Genomic DNA, 19269 nt, shown 5'->3' with positions numbered 1-19269 from the left:
TATTTGCTAGACCTTTATATTCTTTATTATTAAAGTTAATTTTAAATAAAATAAGTTAATTTAAATAAGTTAATTTAAATATATAAAATTACATAACATTTTTAATAAATTAATAGATATAGCAAATAAAAGTATACAACTAGCAGAAGTTTAATATAAAGACCTCAGTCAACAAGTGCAAATTACTTATTAAAAATTACAAAAGATATTATATATTGATAGCAAGCCATGCCTTTAGCATGAGATATCTTTTAAAAAACATTTTTCAACAGGTTCAGTTGCATGTGCTTTGACATTTATCAGATCTTAATGAAATAGAAAGGTGAGAAGTTAGAATTTAAAACAGCTTCATTTGACTCAAAATGGGAATTGTAAACTACTATATCAACTATGGTTCTAATATAAAATGTATTTCTAAATATAAGCCCAATAGCAGAAACTTCTGTATTGATCTGCAACATCATGGAAAATTTTAAGACTTATCTTCACAGTCCATGGTTAGATATTTGTATTTACAAGTTTTTATCTGCAAGGCAAATATAAATCTGCAATGCCCCTTGTTAGGCTGATTTAATTTCGCTACTGAGAATATAACGAATAGAAAGTAAAAGGTAAATATCTATTTTAACCAATGATTTAATGTAATGCTCATTACTTCATGGATTAAACAAAACCTCCTCATAAGAATTTAGTTTATTTACATGTCAACAAGATTAAAATTGACAAAAAGTATATCTAAAAAAAAAAAAAAAAAAAAAGAAATACATAATTATAAGGAATATATAATTATTAAAATGCATATTGCTAAGCATTAACATAGGCACTAGAGAGCTAAAAAATGTTTTGTCTTCTTTTAGGAAAACCAAGAAAAATTATACCAGTTGTAAATGCAGATTTTTTTTTATCACAGGCTCAAGTTAATTTTAAACGAAGTTCTAAAAAATAATAAAAAAAGTTTAATTAAAAAATTAGCTTTATCTTATTCTTAAGTTAAAACACATTTGGTGAATTTTAAGTGTGACCTACAGCTTTTTACTTTTAGCTCATTCATTAAAAATAATTTTTGGAGCAGCAAATATACCAAATAATGCAATTCACAAGTATAAAATATAATTGTTCTAATGGGCAATAAGATTACAACAAACAAACTGAAACTTCCTTTAATGCATTATTATTATATTTAGTAAATTAAATGAAATAAAAGTGAAGTTCATGATTTTTGAAGATTTTAAGACTAAAGTGAAAAAGGTGTACTAAACAAATTGCAAGTAATAATTTTAATGTTCAATGGAATCATTTCACATTTTTTAAGTGTCTACTTTTATGATCAAAGGGGAAAATGTAATAGCATATATAATAAAAATATATCTGCTTAAAGCATGAAGATATAAGTATTTAAACAGTAACTACAATATATTTATTCTCTTAATGAAGCATTTAACATGGAAAAATTAGAGTTTATGAAATCCTAAATATATTTTAGATGTAGATCTTGGACAAAAATTGAGATTTTATTCATCCTAATTTAGGTACTTGCAATAGATTTATAATAAATGTTACCAGTCTAATTATTTCACATTAAGTCCTTCGATTTCTGGTAAAAAAGCAAGACATTTATCATAATTATAAGTAGGGTTGCAAGCTTGGTACATCATGGATTTCCATGATTATTAATATTTTTCTTAAGTCCATGAAATTCTTGGATGATAAAGTAATAACAATAAACATGCTTCCCTAAAGTTTAATAAGAACACGAAAGAAAGAATTTTTTTAATAAGTTCCCTTTTTAATCAGAAAGCCTACTATAATTATAGTGTAACATAGTCTATTTGAGTGTGCAATAAAATTTATAAATCCTTTGTGTTGAAAACACATCGCACTTGATGAACAACAAAATATTTCTGAGACTAATTAAACTATGTACAAGATTTTGCTTATTTGAATAAAAAAATATTAATATCGCATTAATTAAAAGAAAAAATTTTTTAAAAATTCTTTTTTACTTTTTCATTTTACTATTTGCACGATGTCCACGGCTATCAATACATAATTTTAATTATATTTGTGTTTCTTTGAACTTTTCAAAATTTTTCGTGGATTTAAGTCTTTTCTTCCTCATGCCACAACCCTAATTATAACTATAGTTTTCAATTATCAAAAGAGGAAAAGTTGTACATCAATTTCAGCATAACTTAACACTAGCAGTGGTGTAAAAATATTTATGAGAGAGCTATCTAAAATTCTACTGGAAAATGCATTTTATATTGAAGTACAAAAAATCTCATATGAGTCATCTTCTTATAAATGATAAGAACACTTTACAGGAACACTAACAAAAGTGCAATATTATTTTGAGTTATTGCAGAAAATGACTGCTGATTATAAAAATAAAAACAAAAGAATAATTCAATCTGAACAATACATATTCAAATATTAGGCAACTAACTTTACCACTTCTTATTAAAAAGAATTATATCAGTCAGATAGTAAATAAATAAAATTGTACAATTTATTAGTAAATGAATTTTAAATTGTTTTATTTGTCGATTGTGAAGAATAAAATAAGTTATTAAAAATATGTATTTTGTTAGACATAAACTACAGAGCTAAATACATTTAATACATATTTATTATGTGCCTTGTTGAAAACTGAAATTAATAGTCAACTTTTTAGAAAATAATTAATGACATTTAGCACCATTGTAACGTGCTCAAATGGAAATCACACAATCCATCACTACAGTTTAAAATAAGTTCAATATTGAGTAATTGTAGTTGTAGAAAAACACTACTTTCATTCAATAATAGAAAATATGTAAAACCTTCCACACAAAAATGAGAAAAAAGTAGTTTTTTTTTTATCGTACAGTACTTTTACTATTAGCTGCTAATATTGATTGTTTTGCTAGTCAGTTATTAATGCTTATAAAAAAAATTTTAAAACTTAAATAAACAATGTTTGACAAATATTGCATAGATAAATGTATTAAAAATATCATTAATTATGGGCAAGTGCAATGTAAGCTAGTTTCCTGTTGTAAAATTACTACATTTTTTGATAGACAGGATTTTCACAAATAACCAGAAAAAAAATTTCCGACTTTTCCCTGATTATTCTGAACTGATTGTTATCAAATCTCCTTGACTGCTGGTATAAAATTTATTAATTATTTTTCAGTTCTTTCTTGCTCATGTGTAAAACTCTTGTATATACAACTGAAGTTGATAAAAATGTTTTCATTTTTAAATTATATTACAAGCATAAACCAAACAGCATTATGTGAAAGAATTCAGTAGATAACAGTAAAGCGATATAATGAATAACCCCTTTTTTATGCATCTATTAATGACATATAAACTTGACAAAATGGTAGTGTTACTGTCAAATTAGTGTAACTGTCTAAGATTAAATGCTGTTTTTTAATAATGAGGACAAATATTTTTAATAATATGATATTTCATATTAAATGTTCAATCAATTTTCGCTTAAACAGTTAAAAAAAATAATAATAAGATTTTTTTTTACAGATAACTTCATTAATGAGGCAAGCAAACTTTTAGTAGATTTCTATTTATTGGTATAAAGTGAAACGGTATTAGTAAATTGTGCATGTCTTTTTTTACCCCAAAATATACCTAGTTGATAAGACTAAAGTACTTCAAATTGAAATCAAGCATTTTTCCTGATATTTAGCTTATTTGAATAAAATTCTCTGATACTTTCTTGACTTTTACAGACAAATGAAAGTCTCTGTTTTGAGCTATCTTCAATAGAATACCATTAAAAACTGTTCAACGATAAATGGCACAGTTACAATAGTTTTGAACATGATCAATACAAGTCAAATGTGATGAAAAAATGCCTTAAGGGGTAATTTATAACTTTGCCAAATTTTCCACAAAAGACTAAATATTTTAAAAAATAGATTGTTTTTGACTTACTGAATTTTTCTCTTCACAGCTTATATTATAAAAAAGTATTAAATATATCATTGATTGTTGGGAAGAACATAGTAACTAATCAAATGCTTCGACAATGTTTCCCCTATATTGCATAGTTGAATGAACTCTAATTAGATAAGTAGTTTCTCCATATAATGTACTAATTATTGGATTTTTTTTCTTCAAAATTACAACCTTTTTAAAGAAAAATAATTTATTATAGTATAATTTTTTTCCTACTAATTTTGGGAGGAAGATAAATAAAATTTCCATAATAAAATTAAGTTAAATCATAACAAGCATTCATAAATCACACTTACTAAGAGAAAGATGCTCTATCATAAGCAAATGATATTGATTTATTGATAGATTGAGTCATCACTGATATTGATTCATGATTTGTCTCTTTTAAATAAAAAAGAGTAATTATACATTAAATAATTTGTTAAAATAAATTAAAAATTGTTATAAGAAAATATGTTGCAATTAAAGGTATCATAAAATAATAGCAAAATTATAAATTTTATAGAATTCAAAGATCATTTAAGTTATATGAGTCAGTTATAAATACATGTTAAATAAATACAAGATGACTACATTGTTAATTAATGAAAATTCAGACTGTGTTGTGTAATAATTAACTTTAATATACAATAACTTAAATGCTGATGCTAAATACAAACAAAAGCATCATTTTCTACAGACTGTTTTCAGTGAATGCTAATATATGGTGGTTAAATGATCAGTACTATTGTTCTTTCTTCCATAAAAGTGTGCAAAATCTTATAACAATGCACAATATTTACAACAATTTATCCTAAAATAAGAAAACTATTAACCATATTATATGCACAAATAATATTTTACTTTATAAAAAGTTAGAGCTATAGACTATTCTATACTAGAAATAACTCATGGCAATTTATTACAAAACAAAAGAGTGAGTATGGGAAAAAATATAACAACCTTATAATTAACGCTATAAAAACAATACTTAATTTATGTTTCATAATATCAAAAAGTCTTACTAATTAAGAAATTGACTTTCTATTAAAATGTTATTGAATAATCATAGAGAATTTAAGGTGATGTTTGTTTATTATTGGATGACAATGGTGTTTGTTGATATTGTTGTTGAGGAGCAGGGCTTGAGTTTATGCTGCCAGTCACGCTAGGAGCTTCGAATCCATTCAAACTGTCAGGTGATTGTAGGGAATGAATGTATAGAGGGTTAACGTTTACAGCATCAAAATGAGTGCTGTCATATAAGGAATTGTTCTGCAAAAAAATATTTTATTAATAAAAATCATTTTCTAATCAAATAATATGCTATATTTTCAATAATTATTTTTTTAAAAATTAAAGAATGCCATATAGTAAATGGTTTTCATTCTTTTTGTTCTGAAGAAGAGTTATAATAATTTATACAAATGATAAAAAAAATTGAAACCAAAATGGGTTATTTGTGGTAATGGGCAACAAAATTGTTAACTATAGAAAAAACATTTTTTACAAATTTTATAACCTTCTTGAGCAATAGTTAATTAGCTGTTTTAAAATAAAAATGCAGACAAAATAAATAAAATTTTCTATAATTACATAATTTAATAATCTTACAAAAGATAAGTCATGAGATGTATCAATATATATTCTTTATATACAATAAAGGAGTTTAGGTATGAGAAAATATTTTATAGTTATAAATATTAAGCTTATTAAGCTGTATTAAAATTTTCTGAATTAGGTAAGAATGTTTATTCCTTATTTTCAATGCAGGCTTAGATCCCTTTAAATGTCAACTACATTCTCCACTTAGAAAGTTGCTTTCTCACACAACAGACCCTTTTTTCCATGTTATTATTCAATGGAGAAACACTCTTCTGCAGAAATTTTTTTTATACTAATTTACTTAAATAACTTGAAGATTAAACAACTCAAAACGATGAGGTGTTAAACCAAAGTTATAATAAAATCTTAGCAGTGGGTTGTAGAAAAAGCAAATTTATTTACAATCTATTGATATATAAGCTAATTGATATGATGATAATGATTGATAATATTGCATATAAATCAAATGAATGAATTTAATGAATTATTGAGCTAAATTATTTCCATACAACTAAAAAAAACTGTGTTCTGAAAATTTTAGAGAACATCTTATACATATATCTTATCTTAAATTTAATGAATTTGAATTTAGGGTACATAATTTTAACATGTTTAATTATATGGCAAATAATTATCATTAAATATAAGTTTTATTGTAATTAAGGCAAATTTCTTACTTGGTATATATAATCAGAATCAGTTTTTAAAGATGAACAAGAAAGCTGATGAGGCAAGCTGACATTGTCATCTTCCACAGCATCATCTACTTGAGCTTTGTATGAAAACATAATACTTGGTTGAGAAACGCTAAAAAAATTTCAAGATTGATTTATTTAAAATAATTTATTTATTACTTATTTAATTTATAATCTGAAGTATTATACTTGACTACCTGAAAAAATCAGCTAAGAATGTTCTATACACCAATGGGGTGAAGAGAGTGAAATATATATATGCAGTCATGTCAACAACACTAATAAAAAGAGGAAAAAAGATACTTTTTATTACTTCAGAGAAACAATTAAAAAAGAATACCTAAAAACAAGGAAAATAAAAGCCTCAAACTCTTTTCTTTTTATTCCGATATACTACAATATAGAAATGTTTATTAACACATTTCTGTTTAAGTGTCAGTCGCTGTTTATTAAAGTTTACTCTCTAAGTGTACCCTTAAGTTAACTACACTAATGTTTACTCTTCAGTCAAGAAAATCTTCCTTACTGCATTTTTTTTTAAAAAAAGTAGTAATTTTGAATGAAATAATTAATATAAAAATACTAAAATAATAATATGCAAGGACAATGATAACACAAGTCTGCAACCAAAATGTTGTTTAGAAACCAATACAGTGTAACGTCCCATATCCGGACGTCCCTTTCCTGGAAGGGTCGATTTCCCGGATGCTTTTTAACAATCAAAATAAACAAACATTTCTTCATCATCCCCTCTCTTTAAAAAAACAACAACAACAAAGAAACAGAAGTCTTTTGACATGTTTTTTTCCTTTTCTAGTTTCTAATGATTTTTGCATTGAACCCATAAATGGAGAAAGGGGAGAAAAGATCTATCAAGACCATGGAGTGACTGTTATTGACGCTCCTCCTATGGAATGCAGGAAAGGAGGGAGATTTGTTTTCAAAAGAGCACAACTGAGTCCCCTCCCCCTTTCTTTCCTATGCAGGTGGCTACCTAGCAAAAGAGGCATTTCCTGGAACCTTTTTATTATAGTGATGGGGAAAGAAGAAATACTGTGAAAAAGGGTAAATGCAGCAAATGTTTACATGGAGGGAGAGTCACTTTCAGTCAAACAAAAAATTGAGAACTCAATCAGCATGCCATGCCTTTTTGCTAGATTGATAGCCAATGATAAGGGAGAAAACTAGAATTTATCACTTTCCTGCCTTCAACTGGAATGACAAATAAGGAGGAAATGAATTTTTCTCCTCCACCTAACCACCTAAATAAACCTTGCTTGAATCGTTCTAGTTCAAAATTGCGGAGAGAGCAATTAATGTTTTCATAGCTGTCAGAATTTTTTTCGTTTTCTATATTTTAAGTAATAATTATTTTTTTTCTAAAAGTTTGTTTTTGATTGATTAGATATCATTCTAATAGTAAAACATTATTGCCCAAAAAATANTTTTTTTCTAATATTTCATGTTTTATTGATTAGATATTCTAATACTAAAACATTATTCCCCTTAAAAATAATGTTTATTTATTTTTTGCTTCTTAGATTTAGATCATTTTAAGCTTTGTTCCAGAATTTCCCCTTCCTGCTTGAATCGTTCTAGTTCAAAATGGAGGATTAATATTTTCGTAACTGTTAAATTTTTTTCGTTTTCCATATTTTCAGCAATAATATTTTTTTTCTAATATTTTATATTTGATTGATTAGATATTTTAATGTTAAAACATTATTCCCCTTAAAAATAGTGTTTATTTATTTTTTGCTTCTTAGATTCAGATCGTTTATTAATTCATTTTAAGCTTTGTTTACCTTGGGGGTCAATTATACAAACGCGGATACGCGACTTTACACTGTAGTTGATGCTATAGACTTTTGATAGTAATTTCAGGAAAAAGAGCGAAAAAATTCTCTCATATGTCATTTTCACAATGAAAATTTTAATTTTTGTAGCCATAATCTTGTAAAGAAAGTCATAATATAGTTAGCCACAATAAAGTATAGATATTTTTTAGAAACCAATAGCTGATTTGATAGATTTTTGATACTAATTTCAAGAAAAAACAGTGAAAAATTCTTTCATATGTTTTTTTCCTCACAAAATTGAAAATTTTGATTTTTTTTTAGTAAAATGTTAAATTGTTATCTATTAATAAAAAGTATTTAGTATCATAATGTATTTAGCATCATAAAGCCTTCCTAATTACTAAAACTGGATATATTTATACTATTCTGAGATGCAAATAAATGAAGACAAATTTTATAGTAACAAAAATTACATTGTTTTTATCTTATGGATCACAGTTTAAAAGCGTTCCTATTCAAGGGAAGAAACATAAATATCCCTATCTAGAGAACTATGGTATTATTTCAAAAACATATTTCCCTGAATAAGACAAATCTCAAGTTGATAGGGTAACAGTTTTGAAGTTAATTATACTTCATGTATAAAACGTAATTTCTGTACTCATTTGTAAATTTTTTATGCATCTGATTTTTGACTTATTTACATCTGACACAACCATGTGGACCAGTGAGGCATTGTTTCTTCAGTACTTTTTTATGTCCTATAATAACCAAATCAAGTTGATACAACTAATAGTTTAGAAAAATGAAATTACATACAAAAATTTAACTTTTGATTCATTAACGTCTGCACATTAACATTCTGCCGTATTTGCACACATCTGTACTGCATTTTTCTCCACAAATTTAAGCTAATTTTGTGAAAAATTCTTATGTGACTGAAAAAAAGTAATACCATATAGCACAGCCCCATTTATTCATGGAATTGTGTGGCAGAGGCATTGCGGATATTTTGAAAAACTAAAAAAGTAAGGTAAAAATATGAATTTTAAAATGTATTCATACACATGCATATATTTTAAAGAAATAACAGAAATATTTGTTCCATGTCTAAATCACTGATACAATGAATAGTAAAGGACAACTACATACATATTTCATAAAAGCGTTCATACATACAAATTCATACAAAAAAAGTGTTCAGTTACACTTTTTAAAAAAAAAAAACCAATGACTGATGAAGTGCAACATAGTTTTTGATTTTGTTATGGTATTCACACATAATTGGGGCTCTACTGTATTTCAAATGGATTCAATAAACAATTTTTAAGCCTGTGTTATCATTAAAAAATTGTATCACTGTACTGCAGACATTCATAACATTCTCTGCTTAACTGTAATTTTGTGAATGTTTATGAATTCATAACACATACACCCAAATCAAATTTATAATGATTAAAAATAAAAAGTTGCTTAATTTATTTTTAATATTAAATTAGACAGAATTAAATTTAGTTCATGAAATAAAAATTTTTACATAAGAAATTGCTTTAACTTTATTTAATAATATTAAACTAGTTCCACTAATAGAGTAGCTTAAATTTTTTTAAATAGAACACCTTTTTTTAAAACCATATTCTATGCAGGAGTTCCTAATGTTAACTTTCCCTCAAGCAAACTTGCATTCTAAATAATAATAATTTTAAATAAATAAAATAATTTCCTGAATCTTCAATATTTAGCACTTAAAAATTTTGGACAACCCTTATAAAAATGGATCAATACTTCAATAAGAATTTCATTAATCATAAAAAAGAAAAAAAATTCTTAATTTTAAATTTTGAATGCTTAAATTTGACAACAAACAGTCCCATAAAGATAACTAAAAATGCAAAAATTTACCATAATCCATTTTCTTCTCTATAGTACAATAAACCACTTCCAACAGCTTGGGAAATATTTAATACGTCTAAGAATAATATGTACCAATAAAATGAAGGTTTAGCTGCAAAATAAAAATATGTTATTGGTAGATCTTTTATAAAAATGCATTCATATATGCTCATATTTTAGTATTTTTTAACTATGCCACACGTTTTTTTAACCTCACACTTTATTTTTATGATAGAATTGACCAGGTATAATTTTAAAAGCATTATTGTTGCTTAATAAACTCTAAATAATTATATCAGCAGTTTAGTTTAAATGTAATGTAATTAAAAAAGGGTTGAAAAGTTAATAAAACTCTGCAAAATATCCTTGGGTCACAATCTGTCACAATCTGTGAGGACATTCATCAAGTCACAATCTGTGAGGACATTTTGCTGATATAATAATAACTTTAAAAGAGATAACTTATTAACATGACTTAATTTAAAAAATTCTTATAATTAAAATAAACACTCAACAATATTAAACATATTTTTGGACTTAACAAAATGGACTATTCATACATATTTTAACAAAATGGACTACTCATACATATTATAAAGAAATTGTTGCACTGCATAAAGTGAACTCAATCTAAAAAAGATACATTTACATACAATAGTTTTAAATCTAAAACTTACTAGGTAGAGCAAGCTTTTCTCTTAGTTTTGTCCAGGGTAAAATTAAAACAATAAGATAAATCTAAAATAAAAAAATATTTACATTTTAAACAAATTATTAAATGTTAAAGAATTACATTACTTAAATGCAGTTGAAAATTTTTAATGAATTTAGTATTTTGTAATTGTAAACTCAAACAATAAATGTAATAATTCAGTGGAAAAATATGAAGAAACAATAAAGTGCACAAGAAAAATGTGAAGGGTAAAAGATTTAATACATAAAGATAGTGGACAGGAAAAAGATATTCATATCCTAGCTTTGTGAATGATTTTGATTACGATAAAGTAAATACAATGGTGATATTTTTAAATGAACCGACGAAACAAATAGAGAAAACCGGAAAGTTTAAAATTTTCTAATTAAGAATAAATTATATAAATTTCAATTTTGGTAATGGAGAAATTCATAAAAAATTACATTAATTTGTCCATGTATAACATAAAAAATGATATAAACTTGTTCAAATGATGCAGAATTGTCTGTGAGAATGAAAAACCTATATAAATTTGTAGTTTTCAAAAAAAGATAAAAGATTGTTTTTAAAGAATTCAAGCATCATTTTATTGTTAAAAATTTCAGAACAGCTCTACTTAAAAAATTATCACAAATTCAAAATAATTTTTTTATAAAAATTTAAATAAAAGAATTTTTGATTTTACATGTTTGAAAAGCTAAAAAGTAAACAATCAATAGATTTTGATATTCTAAATAGGGTTAACTTACCAAACTGAAAATTATGGAACTAATAAACCAAAACAGCATGCCTCCATGCCCGAATAATCCTTTTTTGTCAACACGGATGAAATTTTCATCAGGAGCAGTTATTTCAAGAACACCCTTAAAAAAAGAAGACACTTTGGATGAGAAGAAAACAAATTTATATTGACAGAATAACAAATGGAATATCAAAAACAAAATGTCAGTTTTTTTCTCATAAAATACATTTTTAACACTAAAATTTAATGTTTTTTAATGAACTTCTCCATTTTAATTTCAAACCAAACATAGAAAATAAATTATACATTATAAATAATTTAGTTCTTAAAGTTAAGCTTATCAAAGCAATCATACTCTAAATGCCGATTAAAATTACAATATTTATGCTCACATTTATCTGGCAAATAAATTATTGATTATTTTAAATTATTTTATTTAATAATAATCTAAAAAATTTGAATGCACAGCATATAAATTTTTACATTATTTTAAAGATTCTAACTTAAATTAGTAAAATCAGGGTGTGCAGCCAAATTTTTTTAACAAAAAAAAACCTTAAAAAAATATTTTTACACACTTTATTAAACAAAATTGCATACCAATAAATTTCTTTCCTTATATTATTGAAAGTGCTTTATATATAAACATAAAATTAACGAATTGCAAAAACATTTACACAATCATGATAAATAAATAATTTTTTATTGGCAAAGAACTCTGTCCTTAATTTTATTAAACAGCAACCAGCATAAAAACATAATTATGTACTTTATTCAATTATGCAAAATAGTTCATTTTATTTTAAAATTACAGTTAGTTACACTTTAATTTAAAAAAAAATATTGTGTGTAATTTTTCAAATTAAGTAAAAATTATTAATAAATGTATATAGAAAAAAAAATGTTCATAAGAATTAATTTTTTTGATCATACTGATTGGCATGTGTAGACAATTAAGCTTACAAAGAAAACATAAATACATTCTTATTAAAAATATAAATTAGTCAATGGCTTCCCAATAAATGAAGTAATTCAGCTCAATACTTTTTTAATCAAACTACAAAATAGTTTAAATAATTTTGAAAAGAAAATATAGTAAGTATTGAAGTGGTTTTTTTAATCGGAAGTAATTTATTATACAGTCCCTACATTTATTATATTTAACAAATCTGAGATTATGGAATTGTTACTCTCAAATGCTTTTAATAAAATGATAAAGAGAAGAATGAAATTTTCTTTTGAAATCACAAATTTGACGTACAGCATTTCTTAAGCATTAAATAAGTCAAGTGCCTCTCAATTCATATTTTTTTTAAAGTCTTGACCTTAAAACTTAAAACAATTTTTTTTATAAAATAACTCAAGAGCATTGAGCATTTCAATAACTAATTCAGTAAAATAAGACAATAAAAAACCTAACAGACTTCATATAATTAGTTCTTACATACTTACATCCTTTAGGTACAAACTCCCACAATTATAAAGCAGTAATTAATTTTTATCTTTATGAACTCAAATGAATAAAAGGGAGATTATTATTTCAAAATGATGAACAGTGGCGTGCCAACTTTTTTTTGACTGAGGAGGCGAGCCAATGCAAAGTCATAAACTTTGCCCGATTTAATATTTTAAAATTAGTTGTATTATTTTAATATTGTGATTTATCTAATTGCAATTATCTAAACTATTTCCGTTGCTTATGACGACTAGGACTTAACTATTACATTCACACCAATTTAGTTAACAAAAAATGATTTATCAATGGGAAACAAATTAAAAAGAAAAAAAAATGTATTAAAATTTAATTAATGAAATTTGTAATTTTGCTCCTTTAAATTTGTTAATGCTGGGCAACATATATTTTATAGATACTTTTAATCATAAGGCCATAAAATGGTTTTTCGCTCCTCAAAAACACACTGAATTAAGAATAATTTGTGATTTACATTTTGATTCTGGCATAGATTAGAATTTAATAATGAATACAAATTTTCAGTATACAAAAAATGAAAATTAACTTAATCATATTACAGTACAGAACCCGTTATCCGGAAATCAGAAAACCGGAAAACCAAATAACCGGAACGAAATTCGATAAATTTTCCCGCCATTTTTGAAAAAACAAATGTTTTTCTCCTCATAAGATTTCAAGATTTTTCTTTCTTTTTTGAAAGATGTGAACCTTACCATCATTTTGGAAACAATCATTAGTGTATTACTTCATCGTTTTTTTTCTTCTTTTCAAGATTATTTCCAAATATATTTTTTTAGTTGAATTTGACAATAAAAAAAACGGCTTTTTGTAGCGATTCAGAAAACCGGAAAAATCAGTTATCCGGAATAGCGAAGGTCCCGATAGTTCCGGATAATCGGTTCCCTACTGTAATTTGATTTTAATGATAAAGCACAAGGTATAAAAACATTAAAACAAATGAAGAACGTAAAAGAGATTAATTTCTCAAATTGAATCTTATTTTATAATGACTTTGAATTTTAACAAGTTTTCTGATTTCTCTGGTTTATTCCAAGGTAAAAATTATTACAAAGAAAAAAATATATATACAACTTAAAACATATAAATATGCAGTAATTCAATGATGTAGAATTAACTTTATCATATTAATTAAGTTTTCATGATAAAGGACAAGGGATCAAAAAATTTAAACAAATGAAGGAATTAATTTTCATTTCAAAATTACTTTTAATTTTAACAACTCATCTGATTTCTCTGGTTTATCCCAGGGTAAAAATTACGATTACTTAAAAAGAAAAATATATGCAGATACACAAAGTAATATATATATATATATACAACTTCCAACGTGTCATATTTAAATATGTTTTTTATTTACAGAAGTATAATCTAAACACATTGCTAACTGTAAAATTATAACCAAAATTTTATTGTATATTAGAGGTTACATGGTTATTTTTTTTTAACTTAACAATGTAATATTATTTTTTGAATTACAGCTATTCAAAACAAAATTGGATAGCTGGATAGCGAAAAAGACTAATGGAAATTTAAAAGAATCTTTTGAAAAACCAAATGATATTGGGAAATTATGTTATATACTTTTAAGAATATTTAAAAAATTTCAAGTATAAATTGAATGAAATATATTTAAAGAATTTAAATTATTCTAACAAAATATAGAGAAAACAATTAACAAAAATATCATTAACATAAACAATGTAAAAGCTAAAATCCGATAAAAACGAAATGTAAAAAAATTATTACAATTAAACAAAACCTAAATCTGAAAAATTTGCTGTACTTTTAAAAATTATAACATACTTTGTATTAAGACTTATTATTTTATTAATGAGAATTACGAGTTACGGGTTACAAAATTAATCACAAAAATAAAAAAAAGGTCCCATTTAGCCTAAAAATGTTTGAAAAATAACAAGGGCTGAGGAATAAAAATTATTATAGAGAAAATGAAAATCCGAAGAAAATAATACTTTTAAAAATAACTAACAAAAAATCAAAGAAAACTATGAAGTTTGAAAATTAAAACGTGAGGAAAGAACATTTAATAATACATGACTAAATATAGAAAGTAAATAAAGTCAGATATAAATCGTAATTACTCATTAAAACTCTTACAAGATTAAAACTCTTGACAATGAATTTTATTCCTGTCTTGACAATGAATTTTATTTGCTTCGGATTCTTAAAGAGAAAAATAAAATACAAAATGTGGAAAAATAAATAAAATTTAAGTAGTTTTATGTGTAGTGTTTTTCTCATCTTGTTCTAGTTTAATTTATCTGGATTTAAATCGAAATTGTCATGCTTAAAACAGAAAATAAAAATATTCAATTGATAAAGAGAAATATTCTCATTTTTAAGAAATGATAAATTACAATAGTGTTGATTGGATTAATTTTTTACCTCTATCAACAGCATTTATAATTTCAGCATTAAAATTTTTAAAAATTAATACTTTAAATTCAGAAAAATTATTCATGAGAAAAGCTTTCACAAAATTAATTAGTATAAAATTAATTAACACAATTTTAGCATCCAATTAAATTATGATAAAAAAAACGACTAAAAAAATAGGCAGAATTTTTTTCTCTCTTCAATGTTACTGAACGTGTCTTTTCCTTCCAATATTGCCCCATTCTTAAAATTATGTTTTTTGTTCAGTTAAAGATTCCATTACTGAGAATAATAAAATATTAAGGAAATTTTTAATGAAACTTCTTTCAAGAATAATTTTTTAACAATTTTATTGTTAAAAATGTAAATTTCAGTTAATTTGCTCGTATTAAGACAAAAATGATCTTTATTTACGCAAATCATCATTATTTAAATGAATTATTGTTGGTGTATAAAGTTTCTTCTTAAATGGGTAATTTCACATGAAAAAGAGAGAGTAAATGTATCACGGATTTGGTGTTTCAGTTCTGCTCTACGTAATCATATAATAAACATAATCATATATAATGGTTATTGTAATATTCCTTTATGAATAAATGTGATTGGTTCTCATGAATAATTATCACTTATATGGACAACACTTTTTATTTTAAACATGTATAAAAAAAATATGAAATAAAAGGTAAGTTAGTGACATGACTTCTCATGCCATTTCCGAGAACGCTTCTCTCTTATTTTAATTACTTTTTCGGAGGTGAGTGTGCGAAGCGCCCTCTGGCGAAGATGTCTGCACACTACACTCCCCACGCAAGATTGAAGTATCTCCCTTGATACTTAATCTGACAAACCATATAAATTGATTTTAAGCAACTATATCATAAATATATGAACTAAACTGACAATTAACATTCATCACTAATATTAACGAATATTTCAAATAATGCAGTTAGTTCAAATAATAAAACATTTTCAATAAGCAGATAATGCACTCAATTATTTAACATAACGTAGCATTAAACTATTAAAATTTATAACTTGCTTATAAAATCAAAATATATAAATAAATAAAAAACTTTAAATTATCAAAAAGTAAACAGTCAATATTTAAGTCATAGTACTTGGAAACAGGCGAGATAATGCATCCGCATGCAACATTTTGGAACCAGGGCAATGTTTTAAAGTTATATTATACTTTTGAAGAGCAAACACCCATCGCTGTAACCGAGATGACTGAGGAGCACACTTTGTTAAATACGGTAAAGGGTTGTGGTCAGTGTAAAATTCTATTTCAGAGCCAAATATCAACGACTCAAATTTCTTTAATGACCACACAATAGCGTAAGCTTCTCATTCTATAGTTGACCAGGCTTGTTGTGTTTTGGTCAATTTATGACTAGCGTAAGACACTGGGAAAATTTTATCCTTTATTCGCTGAGGAAGACAGGCTCCTATTCCAATCTGTGATGCATCTGAGTAAATGATGTAAGGATTACCGGGCACTGGTGTGTTAAGTGTTTGGGCTTCTGCAAGGGCTTGTTTAAGACGAGAGAACACAGAGTCATGCACTTTTCTCTAGGGAATTTCTTCTGGCACTCGCTTTTTTGTTAATTCTGTTAGAGGATACACTAATTCAGCATATTTCAGAATATATTCTCGGTAAAAACCACATAATCCAAGTACGCTTCTCAATTCTTTCTTAGTATTTGGTCTTGGAAGTTGTTTAATGACTCGAACTTTTTCTGGATTGGGCTGAAGTTCACCTGACCCAATGATATGTCCCAAAAACTTGATACTTGGTTTAGCGAAAGAACAGTGAAATTGAGTTCTCTAATCTTTTCAGAATCAACTCCAAATGTACTAGATGTTCTTCAAAACTATTAGAAAATATACCAATATCGTCTATATATGCTCGTGAAAACCTTTTAAATGGTGCTAAGGCCTTGTTCATGACTCTCTGAAACGTTGCTGCAGCATTTCGGAGTCCAAACGGCATAACTCGAAATCTGTATTGAGAATTGTGAGTTTTAAAGGAAATTAAATCATAACTTGCTTCCTCCATAGGAATAGCATAGTAACCTTTTAGAAGATCTAGGTTTGAGATTACATTAGCTTTCCCTATAGTATAGATTATCTCGGTAGTATCTTCCATTGGAAAATCGTCAGTTATAGTCACAGCATTCAACAATCGATAGTCGATGCACATCCGCATCCCTCCATCTTTTTTACTAACGCACACCACTGGATAAGCAATTTCAGCAGAACTCTCTTCTATTAGACCAGCATCTAAGAGCTCTTCTATTTGTTCGTCTACTTTTCTTTTCAAAGCATCCAGAATACGGTAGATATAAGGCCTCTTCCTCTCACTGTTAGGTATGAGTCGAATCTTATGCTCTTCAACATTTGCTCTTTTTAATTTTCCCGTCATAAGTTCTTGATGTTTACTCAGCAAAGAAAGTAATTTTCTTTTCTGATCATCACTCAAATGTTGTAAGACTAATTGTGAATCAAACATAACTTTTCCAATGCTCGTTTCAGGTACTGAAATAATTTCACCAAATTCGTCCTCATTTTCAAAAATCACCCCATTTGAATTAACTCTAGAATGAAATCTCCTTATCTTGTTTACATGCACTTGTTTTACTCTCCCATCTGGTAATTTTACCATGTAAGAATGTGGAGAACATTGCTTGACAATTTCTCCTGGACCAGTCCATCGGGCATATATTTTATTGGCAGAATCAGGGATTAAAAGCACTACCTGTTCACCGACACTGAAATTTCGTACTGAAGATCTTTTTATTAAAATAGTCACTGTATGCTTTCTGTTTGTTAGCAGCCATCAATGAAGCACTTTCAGCAGCCTTTTCCAGTCTGACTTTCAGTTCTTGAAGATAGTCAACAGCTGACTGAGACAAAGTGGTAGGGATTCTAATTTCACCAGACCAAGATGATTTCAAGATAGACAATGGACCTCGGGCCTCTCTACCATAAAGTAGCTTGAAAAGAGATACCCCAGTAGTGGTGTTTAGAGCCTCTCGGTACGAGAATAGTAGAAATGGTAATTGAAGGTCCCAACCTCTTGGATATTCACGCATTACGTGACGCAACATATCTTTAAGTACTTGGTTCCACCTTTCCACTAGTCCATTTGCAGCAGCATAACCCGGACAGGAGAATCTGGGACTCGAACCAATACGCTTCTGAAATTCTTGAGTTAGGGCAGACTTAAAATTAGTCCCCCGATCACTAGCTATAACGTTGGGTATACCAGTTCTTGTAAAAATTGTAAGTAAAGCGTCGCAAGTTGTTTCTGCAGATAGTGATTTCAACGGCACAGCTTCTGGCCAGCGAGTATTTTGATCAACAAGACAAAGTACATATTTGTGTCCTCTACTAGATGGTGGGTCTATAGGACCAATGACATCCACATTCACAATTTCGAAAGGAAGTTCGGGACGAACCACAGGAGTTATGGGCGCTCTATCGCCAATTTTCTCAGTTTTTCTAAGTTGGCACCCTTCACAAGTTTGGACAAATTCCGTTATATCTTTCCTCATATTCGGCCAGTAAAAACTATATTTTATTCGCTCTTTAGTTTTCCTAACCCCCATATGACCTCCAAAAACGGATTCGTGTGCCAATTTTAAAACTTTATTTAGCCTACATTTTGGTAAAACTAACTGCATAACTGATTCACTAAGAATTTTATTCTTATGGTAAATTAATCCATCCATTAAAATAAAATTGCCTTTATTTTGCTTTAATTCTGGAAGAATTTTTTCTAATGAAATGCAATTAGTTTGCTCTTCTTTTAATTTATAATAATCCGAAAACAATTTAGAATCTTCATTTAAAAACTTTGGCTCACTCCCACTCAATGAGCAACCTCTCTCTTCCCCCTCTGACAAAATATCCGTTTCATTAATTTGTTGTAATAACACGTGTGCTGATTCTTTTTCCAACGCGCACCGACTTTCATTGCTTTCCCCCTTGCAAGAACTCTC

General features: G+C 26.7%; 1 protein-coding gene across 3 annotated transcripts in view; it reads right to left on the bottom strand.

Annotated features, from left to right (window-relative positions):
* Positions 1-261: 261 nt before the first annotated feature.
* LOC107449249 (transmembrane protein adipocyte-associated 1) overlaps positions 262-19269 on the bottom strand; it is a 68389-nt gene continuing 49381 nt past the window's right edge. For 2 of the 3 annotated variants that reach the window (XM_016064731.4, XM_043055206.2), the window contains 6 exons: positions 11381-11494; positions 10615-10675; positions 9947-10049; positions 6443-6523; positions 6228-6357; positions 262-5220 (listed from right to left, as the gene is read on the bottom strand). In XM_016064731.4, the coding sequence (XP_015920217.1) occupies positions 5023-5220; positions 6228-6357; positions 6443-6523; positions 9947-10049; positions 10615-10675; positions 11381-11494 (687 nt within the window). In that variant the 3' untranslated portion in view covers positions 262-5022. The remainder of the gene's footprint in view (positions 5221-6227; positions 6358-6442; positions 6524-9946; positions 10050-10614; positions 10676-11380; positions 11495-19269) is intronic. The other variant, XM_016064732.3, reaches the window with a different exon arrangement.

The sequence above is a fragment of the Parasteatoda tepidariorum genome, chromosome X1, assembly GCF_043381705.1.
Source record: "Parasteatoda tepidariorum isolate YZ-2023 chromosome X1, CAS_Ptep_4.0, whole genome shotgun sequence".
Taxonomy (NCBI): domain Eukaryota; kingdom Metazoa; phylum Arthropoda; class Arachnida; order Araneae; family Theridiidae; genus Parasteatoda; species Parasteatoda tepidariorum.
Note: the sequence above shows the minus strand (reverse complement) of the source record. Positions and strands in the feature narration are given on the sequence as shown.